General features: G+C 39.5%; 1 protein-coding gene across 2 annotated transcripts in view; it reads left to right on the top strand.

The window, feature by feature from the left end:
• Positions 1-18002, top strand: part of LIPH (lipase H) — a 45083-nt gene extending 27081 nt beyond the window's left edge. Inside the window, exons 6-10 of one of the 2 annotated variants that reach the window (XM_010976164.3) lie at positions 328-495; positions 1831-1926; positions 3690-3801; positions 15584-15757; positions 16918-18002. In XM_010976164.3, the coding sequence (XP_010974466.1) occupies positions 328-495; positions 1831-1926; positions 3690-3801; positions 15584-15757; positions 16918-17005 (638 nt within the window). In that variant the 3' untranslated portion in view covers positions 17006-18002. Of the gene's footprint in view, positions 1-327; positions 496-1830; positions 1934-3689; positions 3802-15583; positions 15758-16917 lie in introns of those variants that run through there. The other variant, XM_010976165.3, reaches the window with a different exon arrangement.
• Positions 18003-18447: the final 445 nt, after the last annotated feature.

Here is an 18447-nt window from a genome sequence, read left to right as displayed (position 1 = left end):
GACTTTGGTCAAGTCATTTAGCTTCTCTGAGTCTCAATGTCCTGCTAGGTAAAATGGGGATAAGCTTGCCTATCTTCTTTTCTCCTGCCACTTGCCACCACGAGACCTGATCTATTGGTTTTTATAAGGATTAAATGAAAACAAATACACTGAAGCTGTTAGCACAGTGCCTGGTGTATGGGAGACATGATACAGTGTGTATGTAAACTGTATGTGATGCCCTATTTATTATTATTTTCATGGAAATATAGTCGATTTACAATGTTATCTATCTCTTATTAAATGTTACAACTGCTCTACTCTTTGATCATTCCCTCTACAACCAAGGAATGCAGTATTTTAAGTGTGACCACCAGAGGTCCGTGTATCTGTACCTTTCTTCCCTGAGAGAGAACTGCACCATCACTGCATATCCCTGTGACTCCTACCGCGATTACCGGAATGGCAAGTGTGTCAGCTGCGGCACACCACAGACACAGTCCTGTCCCATTCTGGGTAAGTCCAACAAGCAGTTTCCCCTCTGATTACCAAAAAGCTGATTTTTGGTAGAATCCTAGCACCATTTTACCATCTAAAAATGAGCCACCAAATGGTGTGTTTTTTAAAAAATTATTTAGTTAGTTTTTTCTAGCCAATGTGTTCTGTGAAGTATTCTGGAGTCTCCTAATAATAAACAGTGTTCAAAAAGTAATCTATATAGGGTTTCATCCAGAAGGTAGTGCAACCTCCCTGGACATTCTATTCTAGCTAAAGAAAAAAGAAAAAAAGAGGTTCCAGAACAGTTTCCAAGCTCACCCAGGCACAGTCACCTTGTGTAGCCTGCTCCCATGGGGACCGGAAGCCCCTCTCCATGCACAACAACCCCTCTGCTGGGGGAGGCTCTTGCAGGGTGATCCTTTCTAACAGGTCGAGCCTGTAAATGCCCTCAGGCCACACTCTGGTTCTGTGTACAGAGACACACACGCAGGGGTGGGCTGGGGTAACAGACACTGTGAAGGCTGCTTGGATATTTGCTAAAGGTTTGTGGAAATATTTCAGGTGGTGAGGACTTTGGCTGGTCATGAGACTTTCCTAATGGTTCCCAAAGGAAAAACTCAAGTTAACATCAGGGCATACTATAGATAAGGGGTTCTCAACCTTGATTGTGAACTAGACTCACCTAGGGAGCTTTTAAAAAATACTGATGCCTGGGTCCCACTCCAGATCAATTAAGTCAGGATGTGGAGGCCACTTTCTAGCGGTGGGAACAGAGGAGAGAGAGGGGCCCCACAGATGCACTCAGCCTCATTCCTGCAGGCACAGACATGAAGGAGGATGTTCCCCTGCTTGTTGACATAGTCACATGGCAAGTCCAAGTTCTGCGCAATTTACAGGCTCGTTTTTAGTTCTTCAAGAAAGCACATTGCTTTGCAAAAGTGATGCTGTTCTAGGCATAAAACTGAATCTGTTTTAATCTAGAAAATGAATGTATTACTGAAAAATACAGTGCTATTTTTAGTCCACCCAGTGTGTGTCACTCCCCACACCCCCACCCTTGCTTCTGAGAACCAGGGCTGGCTGATGTAATATCAGTAGAAAGGGGGAAAAGCCAATGTAGGGTCCTTTTGCAAGCCCCAGCTCTTAGACCTAGGGTTGCGAGCAAGCTATGGTAGGTGCCAGGAGTGAGAAGCCCTGCTCTGGTGGCCCTGCAGGTCCTCCCCGTGGGAGTGGGTATGAGGGGGATTGTCTCAGTGGCGGTGGCAGTCAAACTGCTGTCCTCACGACCTCCCCAATTGCTTTTACATTTATATAATACATGTTAATGTTCCACTTTCCTGGCTTGTTTTATAGGTTATTATGCTGATAATTGGAAAGACTATTTAAGGGAGAAGGATCCTCCTACGACTAAAGCATTCTTTGACACAGCTGAGGAGAAACCGTTCTGCAGTGAGTGGTGAATGTGGTTTTTCGCTTTTGTCCAACTCTTCTCTTTTTGGAATGGCTGGGTCTCAACTTCCTGGCTACTTCTTGGCAAAGGAGGGCTGCGGTGAAATACGGACTTTGGAGCTGGAAGGACCTAGGCTGAGTCCTGACTCCACCACATAAAGCTGTGTGACCTTGGTCAAGACACTTTACCTCTCTGAGTCTTCATGTCCTGCTCAGTAAAATGGGGATAATCATGCCTATCTTCTGGGTTATAAGGATTAAAATCTCAACAAATCATAGTTGTTAGCTTCACTGAATGGCCATTTTAAGCACTAGGATCGTCCAGAAAATTTGCTTGAGCCCCGAGAGACCTGAGATTGGGCCTAGGAAAAATCAGGTGTCAGCCACATCTATGGGCCAGTTCCAGCTCCAAAGCAGCCACAATGGCCTTATAAAGACATTGAGAGGTTGGGTATTCCAGATGGAAGCTAATGGGGCAGCAGATGATCAAGTGCCGTGGGAAACAAGTAGGAATTTTCCTGGGCAGATGTATGTCTTACAATCGTATTCCCCTTTCACTTTTCTTGGGAGTAATCGCTATAAAAGAGGTTGTAGTTCACTGTGTTTCTCTCCTCCTTTGGAGGCATGTGTGGCAGCCCAGGGTTAGGTGTCTGCCCGATCCAAATGGGGCAGGCCCTGGAGCAGTCATGGGCTATGAAATGCAACTCCAGGTCTGACCTTATACCTTCATGGGATTGTCATCTCCCTGAGCCTCTTTCCCCTTCTTGCAGATCTGACCAAGAGATAGCTAATCTGACTATCATAGTGAGGTCTCCATTCTCCCAGAGCATCCTTGACCTTGAGGAACAGAGAGTAGGGAGGAAGAATAGTTCTCTGGACGCATTATAAGCCCTCATTTATTCAGGGGGCATTAATGGGCATCCATAGGTATCACTGCTGGGATTAGAGAGGAAAAATCATCCCTTCCTAGTCATTGTTGTAGTATATCTTACCTTTATTTTCCCCACCCCATAAGACATTACTCAGGTAATATTTGTATAGATGTACACATACATTTACCACTTTTTTGATGATCATTTTTCTTGCATTTTGTAAATGCAGTAAAGTGTGCTGACTAAGGATGGGAAAATACCAGAGCATGATAAGAACTCTGAGAGAGAGACCTGACTTAGTTCTCAGGGTCACTGAAGCCCTCCTGGAGGAAGTGTATCAAGCCAAAACCTGAAGGATGAGTTGGCAAAGGGGGCAAAGTAAGAGTGTCCAAGTGAAGGGAAGGCCTAGGAGCAAGAGAGAAGGTGGCAGTGCAGGCGGTGTGGCATGGCTCATGAAGAGTGAGGGAGGCTGGGGAGGCTGGTGGATGTGACCCAGATTGGGAAAGACACTGTTAAGTTGCTGGGGGGGGGGGGTCTCTACATTGTCACCTGTTTGGTTTATTCTAAAATGGGCAGGGATGGAAGTAAACCAATCATACTTGGCAGTAGGCCATGAGACTTCAGTCAATAAGGTGAAAACATTGATCCAAGAGTGATGCCTAAACATGGCAACTGGATACCACTGAATTCTACCGTCACTCAGGCCATCTTTACCAAAGAGAAGAGAAAAAAAATGTTAAAAAAATTCTACCCTGGATCTTTTCAGAAAAACTAGAGAGGAAGAGAAAAAGAGACTCAGTTATTAGGGAGGTTAGGTTTTTAGGAATTGAACCTTCAAGAAAGCAATTGGGAATATTTCTCTCTAACCATAATTCTCTCCCTGTTTTGCAGTATATCATTACTTTGTGGATATTATAACTTGGAACAAGAACATAAGAAGAGGATCCATAACAATCAAATTGAGAGACAAAGCTGGAAGTACCACAGAATCCAAAATCAATCAGTAAGTTGGGCTGGGATCCTCTGTAGTTTGCTATTTCCTTTTTTCACTCAGAGAAATTAAATCCAAAACATACCTACTTTTTTTTTTTTTAATGGAGGTAGTAGGGATTGAACCCAAGACCTTGTGCATGCTAAACACACACTCTACCACTGAGCTATACCCTCCCCCACTAACATCCCTACTTTTTAATTATAGATCTGTATGCTTCTCTGTTCTCTTCCTTCCTTCCTTTGCTTAAACATTTAATTACAAAAGTCATCCTTGCTCCCAGTAAATGATTTAAACAGTAAAGAAGTATGTAATGTAACATAAAAGTGCAAATCCTCGCCCCATCCCAACAATCCCATCCCAAAGGCACCCCCTCACATACATATATGTCTCTATTCTTTTCTCAGCTTTTATATATATACATAAAAACATACAGAAAATGTAATTTGCAATAGAAAATTGGAAGCATTCTAAAAATCCAACAATGGGGAAATGGTTAGTTAAATATTCCCAAATAATAAAGTATTATTCAAACTTTGACATTATTTATGAAATGTATCAAATGACATACTTTAATGTACTAAGTGAAAAAATGCAGGATATAAAAGTATATAAAGTATGAAAACTTAACTCAACAATGTAAAAATAGTGAAAAAGGAACATGTCAAAATGTGTTAGACTGCCCTCTGGGCGGTAGGAATATGAGTACTTGTTAAAGTTTCTCTTTACTTTTCAGTTTTCTGTGATGTTGTATATATAGTTTTATACAGTTATATGTATATATAGTTAGTTGTGTATATATAGTTTTCAAATAACGAATAATTTTTCATCTATTTCTATAGTCAGGAAAAAAAACAAAGCCCTTTTACTTTAAGCAAAGGGATTTGAGGCTCGTTTTATTCATTTACTCAGGAAATGTGTCCTGGATTCTGTTATCTTCGAGACACATGCATTGCCTCTTGCCTCACCCACAGAGGACCAAGTAGAATGTCATCTGAAACTGGCAATTGCCTTATGGGTTCACTGTGTAGATAAATAGGGAGGGTGTGGGAGTGTGGTTTGGAAGTGACTTCTTTTAATGCATTCTTGGATGATGAACATAACAGCCTTTGTTTGTTGAACCAAGCACTTTACAGACATTGGCTAATACAATTCTCACTAAAACCCTGTGAAGTGGTATTTATTACCATCCCTATGTTATATGTGAGCAAACAGAGGCTCAAAGAGGTCAAGTGATTTGGCCAATATCACACTCCATTCCACGCCAGTGTCCCCAAGCCCACAGTGGGGCAGCATTTCCAGGGAGGGGACCCCTAAGGGCCGCATCTTAAGTTTACAGGCTGTGACTTCAGGAAGGACGGTGGCCAGAGACCTCATCTGGAGATTCTAAGAAATAGCAGGGGAAACTGCAGTTATACCAGGAGGAACACTCACCCAGCAAAATGTGGGTATTTGTGCCAATAATTGGTTACATATTTGCTTTACGTTATGTCTCAGAAGTTTGAAGTTTACATAGTGAATTTCTCCCAACTAGGAATTCCTAAGTTTGGAGGCTTGTTTCTTGATTAAGACAGAGACCTTAACACCTTTATTTTAGCCATTCCTATTTTAGTCATGTTTGTGAAAAAGCCATCACCAATCAGAGGATACATCAGAAAAAGGGAAATAGCTGTTCTATTCTGTGGTAAGATTATGGCTGCTTTTCTCTTTTTTGGAATGTAAACATTTACATTCTAGCACTTAGCATTTTTATAATTAAGAAAAGGGAAATAATCTTAGAGTATGTACCCTGAGTTTATTTAGTCACATTCAAGGGTATTATTGAGATATTATTCACACCATAAAATTCACTCTTTTAAAGTTTACAATTCAGTGGTTTTTAGTATATTTACAAAATGTGCAACCATCAGTACCATCTAATGACACAACATTTTCATCATCTGAAAAAGAAATCCCATTCCTATCAGTAGTAATTCCCCATTCCTCCCTCCTCCCCACTCACTGCCAACCACTAATCTGCTTTCTGTCTCTATAGAGTTACCTATTTGGGTCATGTCATATAAACGTAATCACACAGTATGTGGTCTTCTGTGACTGGCCTTTTCTGCTTTGCATGATGTTTTTGAGATTCATCCATGTTGTAGCATTTATCAGTACTTCTTTCCTTTTTATGGCCAAATAATATTCCATCATATGGTTATTCCATATTTTATTTTGATTCACTGACCTCTGGCCCAGCACACTTCCATTGCACCACTCTGCTCACACATACCACATTTTACCTATCCATTCACTAGTTGATGGTTATTTGAGTTACTTCTATTTTTTTAGCCGCTATGATTAATGTCGCTATGAACATATATGTACATGTTTTTGTATGGACATATGTTTTCATTTCTCTTGGATATATATCTAGGAGTGGAATTTCAGAGTCATACAGAACTTTGTGTTTAACTTTTTTTTCGCCAGGTTTTTTTTTTTTTTTAATTGAAGTATAGTTGATTTACAATATCATGTTAGTTTCTGGCATACAGCATAGTGAGTCAGTTATACTTGTCTGTGTATATATATCCTTTTTCATATTCGTTCTCACTATAGGTTATTACAAGTTATTGAATACAGCTCCTTGTGCTATACAGCAGGACCTTGTTTTTACCAATTCTGTATATAGTAGTTTGTATCTACTAATCCCAAACTCCCAATTTATCCCTCCCTTCCTTCCCCCTTTGGTAACCATAAGTTTGTTTTCTGTGTCTGTGAGTCTCTTTCTGTTTTGTAAATAAGTTTATTTGTGTTATTTTTAAAAATTCCACATATAAGTGATATCATATGATATTTGTCTTTATCTGAATTACTTGATTTAGTATGATAATCCCTAGGTCCATCCTTGTTGCTGCAAATGGCATTATTTCATTCTTGTTTATGGCTGAGTGTATATATATATATACCACAACGTCTTTATTAATTTATCTGTCAGTGGACATTTAGGTTGCTTCCATGTCTTGGATATTGTAAATAGTAGTGCTATGAACATTGGGGTGCATATATCTTTTTGAATTAGAGTTTTCTCCAAATACATGCTCAGGAGTGAGATTGCTGGATCATATAACAATTCTGTTTTCACTTTTTTAAGGAATCTCCATACGGTTTTCCATAGTGACTGTACCAATTTACATTTTTACCATCAGTATAGAAGGGTTCCCTTTTCTCCACACCCTCTCCAGCATTTGTTGTTTGTGGTCTTTTTAATGATGGCCACTCTGACCAGTGTGAGGTGGTACCTTATTGTCATTTTGATTTTGCATTTCTTTGATAATTAGCAATATTGAGCATCTTTTCACATGCCTATTGGCCATCTGTGTTCTTCACTGGAGAAATGTCCGTTTAGGTCTTCTGCCCATTTTTTTGATTGGGTTCTTTGTTTTGTTGTTGAGTTGTATGAACTGTTTGTATATTCTGGAAGTTGAGCTCTTGTCAGTTGCATCATTTGCAAATATCTTTTCCCATTCTGTAGGCTGTCTTTTTGTTTTGTTTTATTTTTGGTTTCCTTCCCTGTGGAAAAGCTTGTAAGTTTAATTAGGTCCCATTTGTTTATTTTTGCTTTTATGTCTATTGCCTTGGTAAACTAACCTAGGAAAACATTTCTACGATTTATATCAGAGAATGTTTTGGCTAGGTTCTCTTCTAGGAGGTTTATGGTGTCCTGTCTTATATTTAAGTCTTTAAGCCATTTTGAATTTAATTTTCATGTATGGTGTAAGGGAGTGATCTAACTTCATTGATTTACATGTGGCTGTCCAGCTTTCCCAACCCCACTTGCCAAAGAGGCTGTCTTTTCTCCACTGTATATTCTTGCCTCCTTTTTGAAGATTAATTGACCATAGGTGAGTGGGTTCATTTCTGGCTCTCTATTCTTCTCCATTGATCCATATATCTGTTTTTGTGCCAGTACTATGCTATTTTGATTACTGTAGCTCTGTAGTATTGTCTGAAGCCTGGGAGGGTTAATGCCTCCAGCTGTGTTCTTTTTCTTCATTATTGCTTTGGCAATTCTGGGTCTTTTGTGATTCCATATAAATTTTGGGATTATTTGTTCTAGCTCTGTGAAAAATGTCCTGGGTAACTTGACAAGGATTGCATTAAATCTGCAGATTGCTTTGGGTAGTATGGCCATTTTACCAGTATTAATTAATTTAACAATCCAAGAGCTTGTGTTATCTTTCTATTTCTTTAAATCATCTTTCATTTCCTTTATCAATGTTTTATAGTTCTCAGCTTATAAGTCTTTTACTTCCTTGGTCAGGTTTATTTCCAAGTATTTTTTTTTTTTATGTGATTTTAAAGGGATTCTTCTTTTTCTTCTTCTTTTTTTTTTTTTTACTTTCCTTTTCTGACATTTCATTGTTAATGTAAAGAAATGCAACAGATTTCTGTATGTTAATCTTGTAATCTGCTACCTTGCTGAATTTGTTTATCAGCTCTAGTAGTTTTTTGTGGAACTGACTGCCAAATTATTTTCTAAAAAGGCTACACCATTTTACATTCCCACCAGCTATGTATGAGAGTACCAATTTCTCCACATCCTTGCCAACACTGTTATTGTCCATCTTTAAAATTTTTTTGTTTTTAGTCATGATAAAAAACCCCATAAAATTTACCATCTTAGTCATTTTTAAGTGTACAGTTCATTAATAAGAATATTCACATTGTTGTGAAACAGCTCTCTAGAACTTTTTCATCTTGTAAACTGAAACTCTAAATCCATTAAATAACAACTCCCATTTCCCCCAACCCTTAACCCCTAGCAACCACTATTCTACTGTTTTTATGAATTTGACCACTTTAGATACACCGTATAAGTAGAATCTTACAGTATTTGTCTTTCTGTGATTGGCTTATTTCACCTAGCATAATGTCCTCAAGTTTTGTCTGGGTTATAGCATGTGACAGGATTTCCATCCTTTTTAAGACCTAATAATATTCTGTTGCATGTATCCCATTTTGTTTATCCATTCATCTTTATCTGTCTTTTGTTATAGCCATTCTCGTGGGCATTACATGATATCTCTTTGTGGTTTTGATTCATAATTTCGTAATGATTAATAATTTTGAGTATCTTTCTTGTGCTCATCGGCCACTTGTATAGCTGTTTTGCAGAAATGTCTAGGCAGACCCCTTACCCATTCTTTTTTTCTCTTAAACAGACTTTATTTTTTAGGGCAGTTTTAGGTTCACAGCAAAACTGAGCAGAAAGTACAGAGATTTCCCGTATACCTCTTGTCCCCACATAGGCACAGCTTTCCCCAGAACCCAGAATAAGATCTGGTCATCTTCAAATAAAGACAGTTTTACTTCTTCCTTTCCAATCTGGGTGTATTTCCTTTCTTTTTCTTGCCTAATTGGCTTGGCTAGAACCTCCTTCTAAGCTGAATAGGAGTGGCAAGAGAGGATGTCCTTACCTTATTCCAAATCTTTGGGAGAAAGCACTCAGCTTTCAATATTAAGTACATACTAAATTTTTTGTAGATGTCTTTTATCATCTTGAGGAATTTCCATCAATTCCTAGTTTGCTGAGTGTTTTTATATTAAAGGGATATTGGATTTTGTCAAATGCTTTTTCTGCATGTATTTAGATAACCATTTTTATATATTTATTATAGTAATTTTTGCATGTTAAATTTGCTTTGTACTCTGGGATGAATCCCACTTGGTTAAAATATATAATCATTTTTATGTTTTGCTGGATTTGGTTTGCTAGTATTTCATTGAGTTTTTGGAATCTGTATTCAAAAGATATTAATCTTTAGTTTTCTTTTTGTGTGTGATGTCATTGACTTTGATATCAGGATAATACTGGTGTCACAGAATGAGTTGGGAAGTGTTTCTTTCTCTTCTATTTTTTTGGGGGAAGAGTTTGTGGAGGATTTGGTGTTAAATGTTTGGTAGAATTCATTCCTGAAGTGGTCTTGGCCTGGGCTTTTCTTTGTAAGTTTTTTTAAAAAATTGTTAATACAATCTTTTTTATTATAGGTATGTTCAGATTTTCTGTTTCTTCTTTATCATTTTCAGTAGTTTGTGTCTTTCTAGGAATTTGTCCATTTCATCTAGGTTATCTTATTTGTTGATACACAATTGTTCATAATATTTTATCAGCCTTTTAAATTTCTGTAATGTCAATAGTGATGTTCCTTCCTTCATTCTTCTTTTATTTTTTATTGAAGTATAGTCAGTTTACAGTGTGTCAATTTCTGGTGTACAGCACAATGCTTCAGTCATACGTGAATAGACATATATTCATCTTCATATTCTTCTTCACTGTAAGCTACTACAAGATATTGAATATAGTTCCCTGTGCTATACAGTATAAATTTGTTTACCTCATTCACTCTTGATTTTAGTAATTTGAGTCTTCATTTTTTCTTAGCCAGTCTAGTTAAAGACTTTTTATTTTGTTAATATCTTCAAAGCACCAACTTTTGGGTGTATTGATTTTTTTTTCCTATCCTCTAATTTATTTCTGCTCTAGTCTTTATTATTTCCTTTCTTCCACTTGCTTTGGGTTTAGTTTGCTTTTCTTTCTTGCTCTTAAGGTGGAAGTTTAGGTTATTGATTTGTGATCTTTTTTTTTTTTTAATATAGGCATTCACAGCTATAGACTTCCCTCTAAGTTGCTGTCTCTGCAATTCCTACGTTTTTTTCCCCCTTTTTTTCATTAATCTCAAAGTATTTTCTAATTTTCCTTGTGATTTTATCTTTGAACCAGTGGTTGTTTAGGAGTGTGATAATTTCCATGTCTGTGAATTTCCTAATTTTTACTTCTGTTATTACTGATTTCTAATTTCATGCCTCTGTTAAAAATCACTTTCCTAAGAGATTTTGCTCCTGCAGTTTTTATTGGTTGCGTTCAGACAGTGAACACAAGTCTTCAGTTGAGAGGTCCCTTCAGGTACCTGAGAATGGGTGGACTTGTCCTCATCATCACGATTCTCAAACAGCAGATGACTGTTGGGCTGCAGCCTCAGGGTGATATTCTGGCTCTTCTGGAGGACACTATGGGAAGTCAGGCTGCTTTGGCCACGTTCCCCTCTTCTCAGAACAGGAGTACTCAGTGGTAGACATCTTTCACTCTCTTCCCTTTCGTGGGTTGTTATTTTGGGGATCTGTGCCTTGATGTTTATCCACACCCCTTAGGCAGTTTGAAATTCCACAGTGAAATACTTGGCTGAGTGTGATAGTCAAGGGCAAATGTTTGCCAGGTTGCCTGAGTGCTATTGTTCACGCACCATGTTTTTTACATTTAAGCACATATTTGTATACTCTTTGACAATTCTGAGAAGTCTTCGGTAGGTTTTCATCATTCCGATCTTTTGCATTTTCCCATTTCTTTTTGCATTTAGCAGCATCTGGGTCCCATCAGAGCCTGGGACAGGAGGAGGCGGCTGCCTGCTTCCTGCCTGCAGAGCAGAAAGTGCCGGGAGCTGCTCTAGGGACACAGCTCCGCGGAGAAGGTCGTTCTGGTGGTCCCAAGCCCCCTCACACTCAGTCCTGCGGACCTCCTCACCCGCATCCCGGCGGGCCGCAGGAACCCGCTCCCAGCAGCTGCCGCGCAGCCGCTGTGTGGACCCGGCAGCTGCACCCTGCACCCACCACCCAGCCAGCCAGGACCCAGCGCACTAGCTCATCCTCCCGCCCGCATCCTCCTCCCCGCAGCTAGAGGCCGTAAAACCTGCAACTCCCGGCTTTTTTTTGTTTTCCTTTCAAATGCCATTATTACTATTATTTTCACTATGTGCGGGATTCTTTGAGGATATGAGTAGAAGTAGATTTCTCCAGAAAGGATCTGCGTTTGCTTCTGTCAAGCTCCTGGAGATATCTTCAATCTGGGACGACTTTAATTTTCAAACTTGAGGTTTCTTGGATCACAAATAGTTCGAATTTGAACTGTTCAACCATGTGACGGACAGTCCACGTCCTAGCTCTTCCCAGTGCCAAGATTTGAGGCGGAGAATTTTCTGTCCCATGAGGAGTTAGAAGGGTTGTTTACTTCAAGTTCATGTTTGTTTGTTTGTTTAACACTTTTTATTGAGTTATAGTCATTTTACAATGTTGTGTCAAATTCCAGTGCAGAGCACAATTTTTCAATTATACATGAACATACCTATATTCATTGTCACATTCTCTTTCGCTGTGAGCCACCACAAGATCCTGTATATATTTCCCTGTGCTACACACAATCTTGCTTATCTATTCTACATTTTGAAATCCTAGCCCCTTCCCATCCCCCTCAAGTTCATGTTTAGATGACTTTTCCCCTAGAGGTCCCTTACTCAACTCTCTGCGTTGAGCCCACAGACTTTGTTTCATGTCCTACTGTTCCACAAGATCATGAAAACTGAAGCTCAAGGTTACTAAGTTTAAAAAAAGACCAACATAAGGTGATTTCAGTATTCCTCTTACCTATTTGGATTTCTGCTTTCACATGTTTTTGGGGTTTCTCAGTATTCTTTCCTTTTTTCTTAGTTCAATGTAATTTAAATGATTTTAGTTTTGCTGTTTGTTGTTCGTATTTAGTGCACCATACTGCCAGAACCCATAGATCACTGGCTCTCACTCTATTCTTGTATGAACCCAATCTTTGGTTAGTACCTCTCCATGTATTTCCAGGCATTCCTGTGGGTGGAAGAGGGGGGTCTTACCTGTACTCATAGACAACCCTGGTCAGCTCCAGGAGATCTTTTCCCTCTCCTGCCCTGCCACTACCCCCACTGAGTTCTGCCATCTGCAGGTGGCATCACCTTTTCCTGGAGTCCCTGTCGTTTTCTGGTTCCATAGGTGCCTTTGGAGAAGTGGGAAGGGATCCCTTTTTCTCTTGCTGCACTCTGATCAACTGCTTATAATCCTTTTTGGTTAAACTGCTCCTTTCACATCAGCTTTTTTTGCTCTTTATTGTGAAAAATTAAAGTTTACAGAAAAGCTGCAATAGTACTAAGAACTGTTTCTGAACCATTCTGCAGTAGTTGACAACATGCTACCTCATCAACCCTAAGTACCTTAGTGTGTATTTTCTACAAACAAGGACATTCTCCTACATAACCACAACTGACCATCAAAATGAGAGAAATTACATTGATATGCTACTACCATCTGATCCTGGACCCCATTCTAGTCTTAAATAATTGTCCTAATAGTGTCTTTTGTAGCAAAGGGATTCAATTCAGGATCAACAGCTGCATTTGGTTGTCCTGTCTCTTTAGTCTTCACTTTGGAACAGCTTTTCCATCTCTCCTCCACTTTTTGACTTTGACAACTTTTGGAGATTACGGGTCGATTATTTATTTATTTATTTATTTATTTATTTATTTATTTATTTATTTTTTATTTTTTATTTATTTATTTTTTATTGATTATTTTTAGAATATCTTCAGTTTGGGTTTGTCTGATGTTTCCCCATGATTAGATTCAGATCATGCATCTTTGGCAAGGACACCACAGGGGTGATGTTATGTTTATCTCAGTGTTTCCTGTTAGGAAACTCACAATTTTGATTTTTTTCCTTAATGTTGATCATCAGTTGGTTAAGGTGATTTCTGGCAAGATTCTCCACTTTAAAGTTACTATTTTTTCCCTTTGTAATTAATAATTATATTGTGGGTAGGTACTTTGAGACCATGTAAATGGTCCATTACTCCTTAAACCTTTACCCACTAGTTTTGATGTTTGTGGTTAAATTAATATTCTGATGGCTGCCAAATGGTGATTTTTCTAATTCAGCATTTAGGAAAGGCATTCTCTTCTTCTTATTTATTTATTCATTTATTTGTTTATATCAGTATGGACTCCTGGATTTTTATTTTATAATGGGGACTTATAATCAGTTACTATCATTGATTTATTTTGATATTCAAATTGCCCCAAATCTGGCCAGTGCCCTTTTTTAATGCAATTTTCATTATATTAAAAAAAAGTAACAAAAATTTACCATTTTAATCATTTTCAAGTATACAGTTCTATAGTTTAAGCATATTTACATCATTGTGAGACAGACCTCCAGAAATTTTTCATCTTGCAAAACTAAAACTCTATATCCGTTAAATAACAACATCCATTTCTCCCTCCCCCTCTCCCTGGCAACCACCAGTCTACTTTCTATTTCTATGAATTTGACTAATTTAGATACCTCATACAAGAGGAATCAAACAGTATTTATCTTTTGTGACTGGCTTATTGCATTTAGCATAATGTTCTCAAGGCTCATCCATGTTGTAGCATGTGACAGGATTTCCCCTTTTTAAGGCTGAGTAATATTCCATTGTATGTACATGTCACATTTTGTTTATTTACTCATCCACCTATGGACTTTTGGGTTGCTTTTACCTCTTGCCTATTGTAATAATGCTGCTTTGAACATTGGTGTGCAAGTATCTCTGAGACCTTGCTTTCAGTTCTTTTGAGTAAAATTGCTGGATCATATGGTAGTTCTATTTTACATTTTTTGGGGAGCCTTCATGCTGTTTGCTTTGGTGGCTCTACCATTTTACATTCCGACCAACAGTGTACAAGGGTTCCAATTTTTTCATATCCCTGTCAACACTTGTTATTTTCTGTTTGTTATTTTTTTTTCATAGTAGCCACCCTAATCGGTGTGAAGTGATTCTCTATTCTTTTGAACATCTCCATCAATCTTTGAGTGCTTCCTTACTTTATGGCACAGAGGTTGTTCCAGGATCACTTTGTACTTTCCCTGCCCTAGCCCTGGAATTAGTCATTACCCCAGGGAGCCCTAGTTCCTTTTTGTGGAGATGGTATTTAGAAACCACAATCTGGGTAACCTTTTGGATTAGTTCTACTTGTGGCACTTCTGCCACTTCTGCCTTCCACAGGACTGACACATGATTCCAGTGAGCCTGGGGTGACAGGCACCTCTTCACCCCCATCCCTACCTCCAATCTAAGGATTCATATCTCGGCAATCATTTCTCCATAGCCTACTCTCCCAGGTCCCCAGAGGGACATTTCCCACCTGAACCTCCCCAGTGATTACACCTTAGACTCAGTTTGGGATTTTAACTGTAGGAAACATCTTCACCCACTTAGAAGAAAAGTTGGAACCTGGGATGCAGCTATTTTAAGGTTTCTCTTGAGAGGCAGAACTGAAAAAATATACGTTTAAGCACAACTTCTAAATTAGATTCTAAATTCTATCCTAATTTAGATATACGTATGCATCTCACAATGCAATTTAATGGAAAGACCATAACTTTGAACTCAGCCAGAACTGGGTTTTAATCCTTGCACTGTGACATATAAGACCTGTGACCTGGGTGAGCTTTAGCTCTGCAAGCATCTGTTTCCCTGTCTGTAAAATGAAGACATTAATACCTTGCAGAAGAGGTAGGGGGTAGGCTCTAGCTTAAGTGGTAGAGTGCATGCTTAGCATGCACAAGTTCCTTGGTTCAATCTCCAGTACCTCCATTTAAAAAAAATTTAAAAAATAAAAAATAAATACCTTGCAGAATCTTTCAGGGAATTGGAGACATGCGTCCAGAGATGAGGATGCTGTCTGGCCTATCATAGGCGGCAGGTACCTCTCTAACGCCATAGCATTTCGTCAGGCCTAGGGGCAGCAGCTTCACTTATGCAGTCCTTTGGAATCCAAGCTTTGCCCATGGAAGTCGGCTACTGCAGGCTATGGGGTCAAATGGCTGCCTGCCGATGTGTGGTCTGTAGGCCTCAAAACTGTTTTCTTTCGCTGGTAATCTATATCCACTGAAAAATATCTTATTTCTTCCTTCCAGTGAGCCCGCAACATTTCAGAAATACCACCAAGTGAGTCTGCTGGCAAGATTCGATCAAGATCTGGACAAAGTGGCAGCCATTTCCTTGGAGTTCTCTACAGGGGCTGTAATAGGCCCCAAGTACAAGCTCAGGATTCTCCGAATGAAGTTAAGGTCACTTGCCCATCCGGAGAGGTGAGCTGCAAACAAGGTCTGGCCAGTCCCTGTTTTCCAAAGATGGTATTAGTTCCTGTCCAATCTGCTTGGTCTGATGTTTTAACAGGACTTCATCAATCACAATGAAGGAAGGGAGGGATCCTTTAAAACCAGACTTGATCAAAATAAGTTGCCCAGTAATCCAAGAAAATTTTACTAGTATGCACTGAAAGCTAAATGGCCTGATAATCCAAAGAAATAATGTTGCTATATGCTTAGTTACACAGTTCCTCCCTAACCACTCCACCCACGCTGCTTTGAAGTTGATAATTTGTTGTAGAAAAGAAAGCCTCCTATAGTTTGGCAAACTGATAAAACACAGCCTAGCATTAAAAGGTACAGAAAAATTGGAATCTTTTGTTCCACTGATATAGGATAAAGTACAATATATCAATGTTAAATTTGATAAGTGCCCTGAGAATGCCCTTGTCCTTAGGAAATATACACTGAAGTATTAAGGGGTAAACAGCCTATTCTCAGTTGGTTCAGAAAAAATAAACAACAGTGTATATGTGTGTGTGTGTTGAGAGAGGGAGAGACAGAGACAAAGAGGGGGAGAAAGAACAAAGCTGTGATGGTACGTGTGTTTTGTGACTAATGCCACTAGTCCTAGCATCAAATCTATGGACAGAGAGAGACAGAAAATGATGTGAGCAGTTACTGCTTTACAGTTATCCTGAAGGTCTAGGATACCCTAAAACATTTAATAATACAAGTTATTTTTTCCCAAGAGGGTAGTCACTACATCTTAAAACCGGTACTTTTTAATACTTCTTTTCCTGATTATCAAAGTAATAGATGTTCATTTTATAAAATCTGGAAAGTGCAGAAAGTGTAAGGAAGTGAAAAAAATATCATGGATAATGTCATTATTCAGAGGCAACCACTATTAATATTTTTAGTTATCTCTTCCTATTTGCTTTTAAACCTGGTTGAAGTTATGTGGTGAATAAAACTGTACATCCTGATGTCTGGCTGTTGTTGATGCTGCTTTGTTTATTTACCACAAGCATTTTTCTAGAATGATAGAAATAATTGCTAAATAGTTTTACATCCAAAGGAGATAATGCAATTGACTTCACCAGAATGGGGTATTTTTCGTATTGTATTGACAAGGATATCTCATCTTATTTTCACAGGCCCCAATTGTGTCGATATGACCTTGTACTGATGGAAAACGTCGAAACAGTCTTCCAACCTATTCTTTGCTCAAAGTTGCAAATGTAACTGCTGACAGGACACCTGGGTACCAGTAACATTAAGAAAGCTACAACTACAGGCTTTTTAAAGCTTCACCTCACCTTTTCCTCAAGGCACAAGAAGTATAGAATAACCAGGGTTTTTTGCAGTAATGTCACACTGCAAAACATCAAACGACCTTGGATTATGAAACAGTCCTGGGAAGGGAGCCCCTAAGTAGGGCGAGTCAGAAATAGCCAGGCTCCCAACGGCCCAGCGCCTTGTCTGGCTGTGTCCTGGGGCCTCATTTGTTCCGACCTGTCAATTCTGCTGCTTGTCACCCGGGCAGTTCTGCCCATCACAGCGGCCAGCCAAGCATCTCAAAGGGAAAGACTGGCTGGAGACCTCCCTTTGGACTCGACCCCACATTCCCTGTGCCAGATCCCTCCAGGCCGCGCATGCAGAAGGGAATGAAACTGACCTCCCTCACAGGGCTCGTGTGTGGATTTAGGAGGCAAGTCTGTGAAGGATTCTTTGAAATCCTTTGGGTGCCACATCTGTGAGTGGCTGATATACGTGAATATGCTTGTATTTATTTTGCTATGGCTTATCTAATAAGCACTAAGAGAGCTTCTCCCTGTCAACACCACCTTCTCTCTTGGGCTCTTTGCTCTGGGAAGGCAGGGAAGCCACACCCCTGGCTTCCCTCCTTGTTGGAAGTGGAGTTGGTGCAGGAGGCAGTGAGGACAGGCCAGTAGCCAAGGGGGCAGCCCCTGGGACCAGACAGTATGTGGATGAGGGAAGAAGGACAGATGAAGCCATGGGACTACCTCGCTCATGGGGACCAGGGATGGAGCAAGAGGCAGGACAGAAAAAGCAGGGCTTGTTTTTCACTTAAGGTGAAGAAGAATCGCTTTATAGGCAACCCTCATTTTAAGCAATTCTTAAGAAATATTTTGTTTTTCTTTATTACTAATGTAACTTGTGATTATTGAAGGAAATTCAGAAAATGTACAGATGCAAAATAAAAATCCGCTACTCATAATCCCACCTGTGGGAGGTGATTAATGTTAACCTTTCAGAGTGATGCCAAGTAACTCGTTTTGCTAACATGTGAATTGGAAGCACTAACCTGTTTGCTCTTGGAGTATCTGAAGCTTCTGGTTTGAAGAGTTTGCAGGCTTCCCTAGGAACAGGCGCCATCTATGAATCAGGAATGACAACAGCAGCCAAGTTAAGAGGCCCCCCGAGGACCAAGGTCAGAGATCTCAGAACCAGGAGAGGATGTCCCTGAAGTCAGATGCCCAGGGCAGAGACAGAGCCACAGGGGTTGACACCACCCATCCCCTAGATGCGGCCCCAGCAGGAAGGTTCCTGGGATTCCTGAGTCACAGGTCCAGGAACCTCCTCCACATCCAAGTGACTGCTCTTCTGCTTTCTGTGAGAATAGCCTTATTTTAAAGAAATAAGCTGTTTCATATATGATGGAA

This window comes from Camelus dromedarius, chromosome 2 (genome assembly GCF_036321535.1).
Source record: "Camelus dromedarius isolate mCamDro1 chromosome 2, mCamDro1.pat, whole genome shotgun sequence".
Taxonomy (NCBI): domain Eukaryota; kingdom Metazoa; phylum Chordata; class Mammalia; order Artiodactyla; family Camelidae; genus Camelus; species Camelus dromedarius.
Note: the sequence above shows the minus strand (reverse complement) of the source record. Positions and strands in the feature narration are given on the sequence as shown.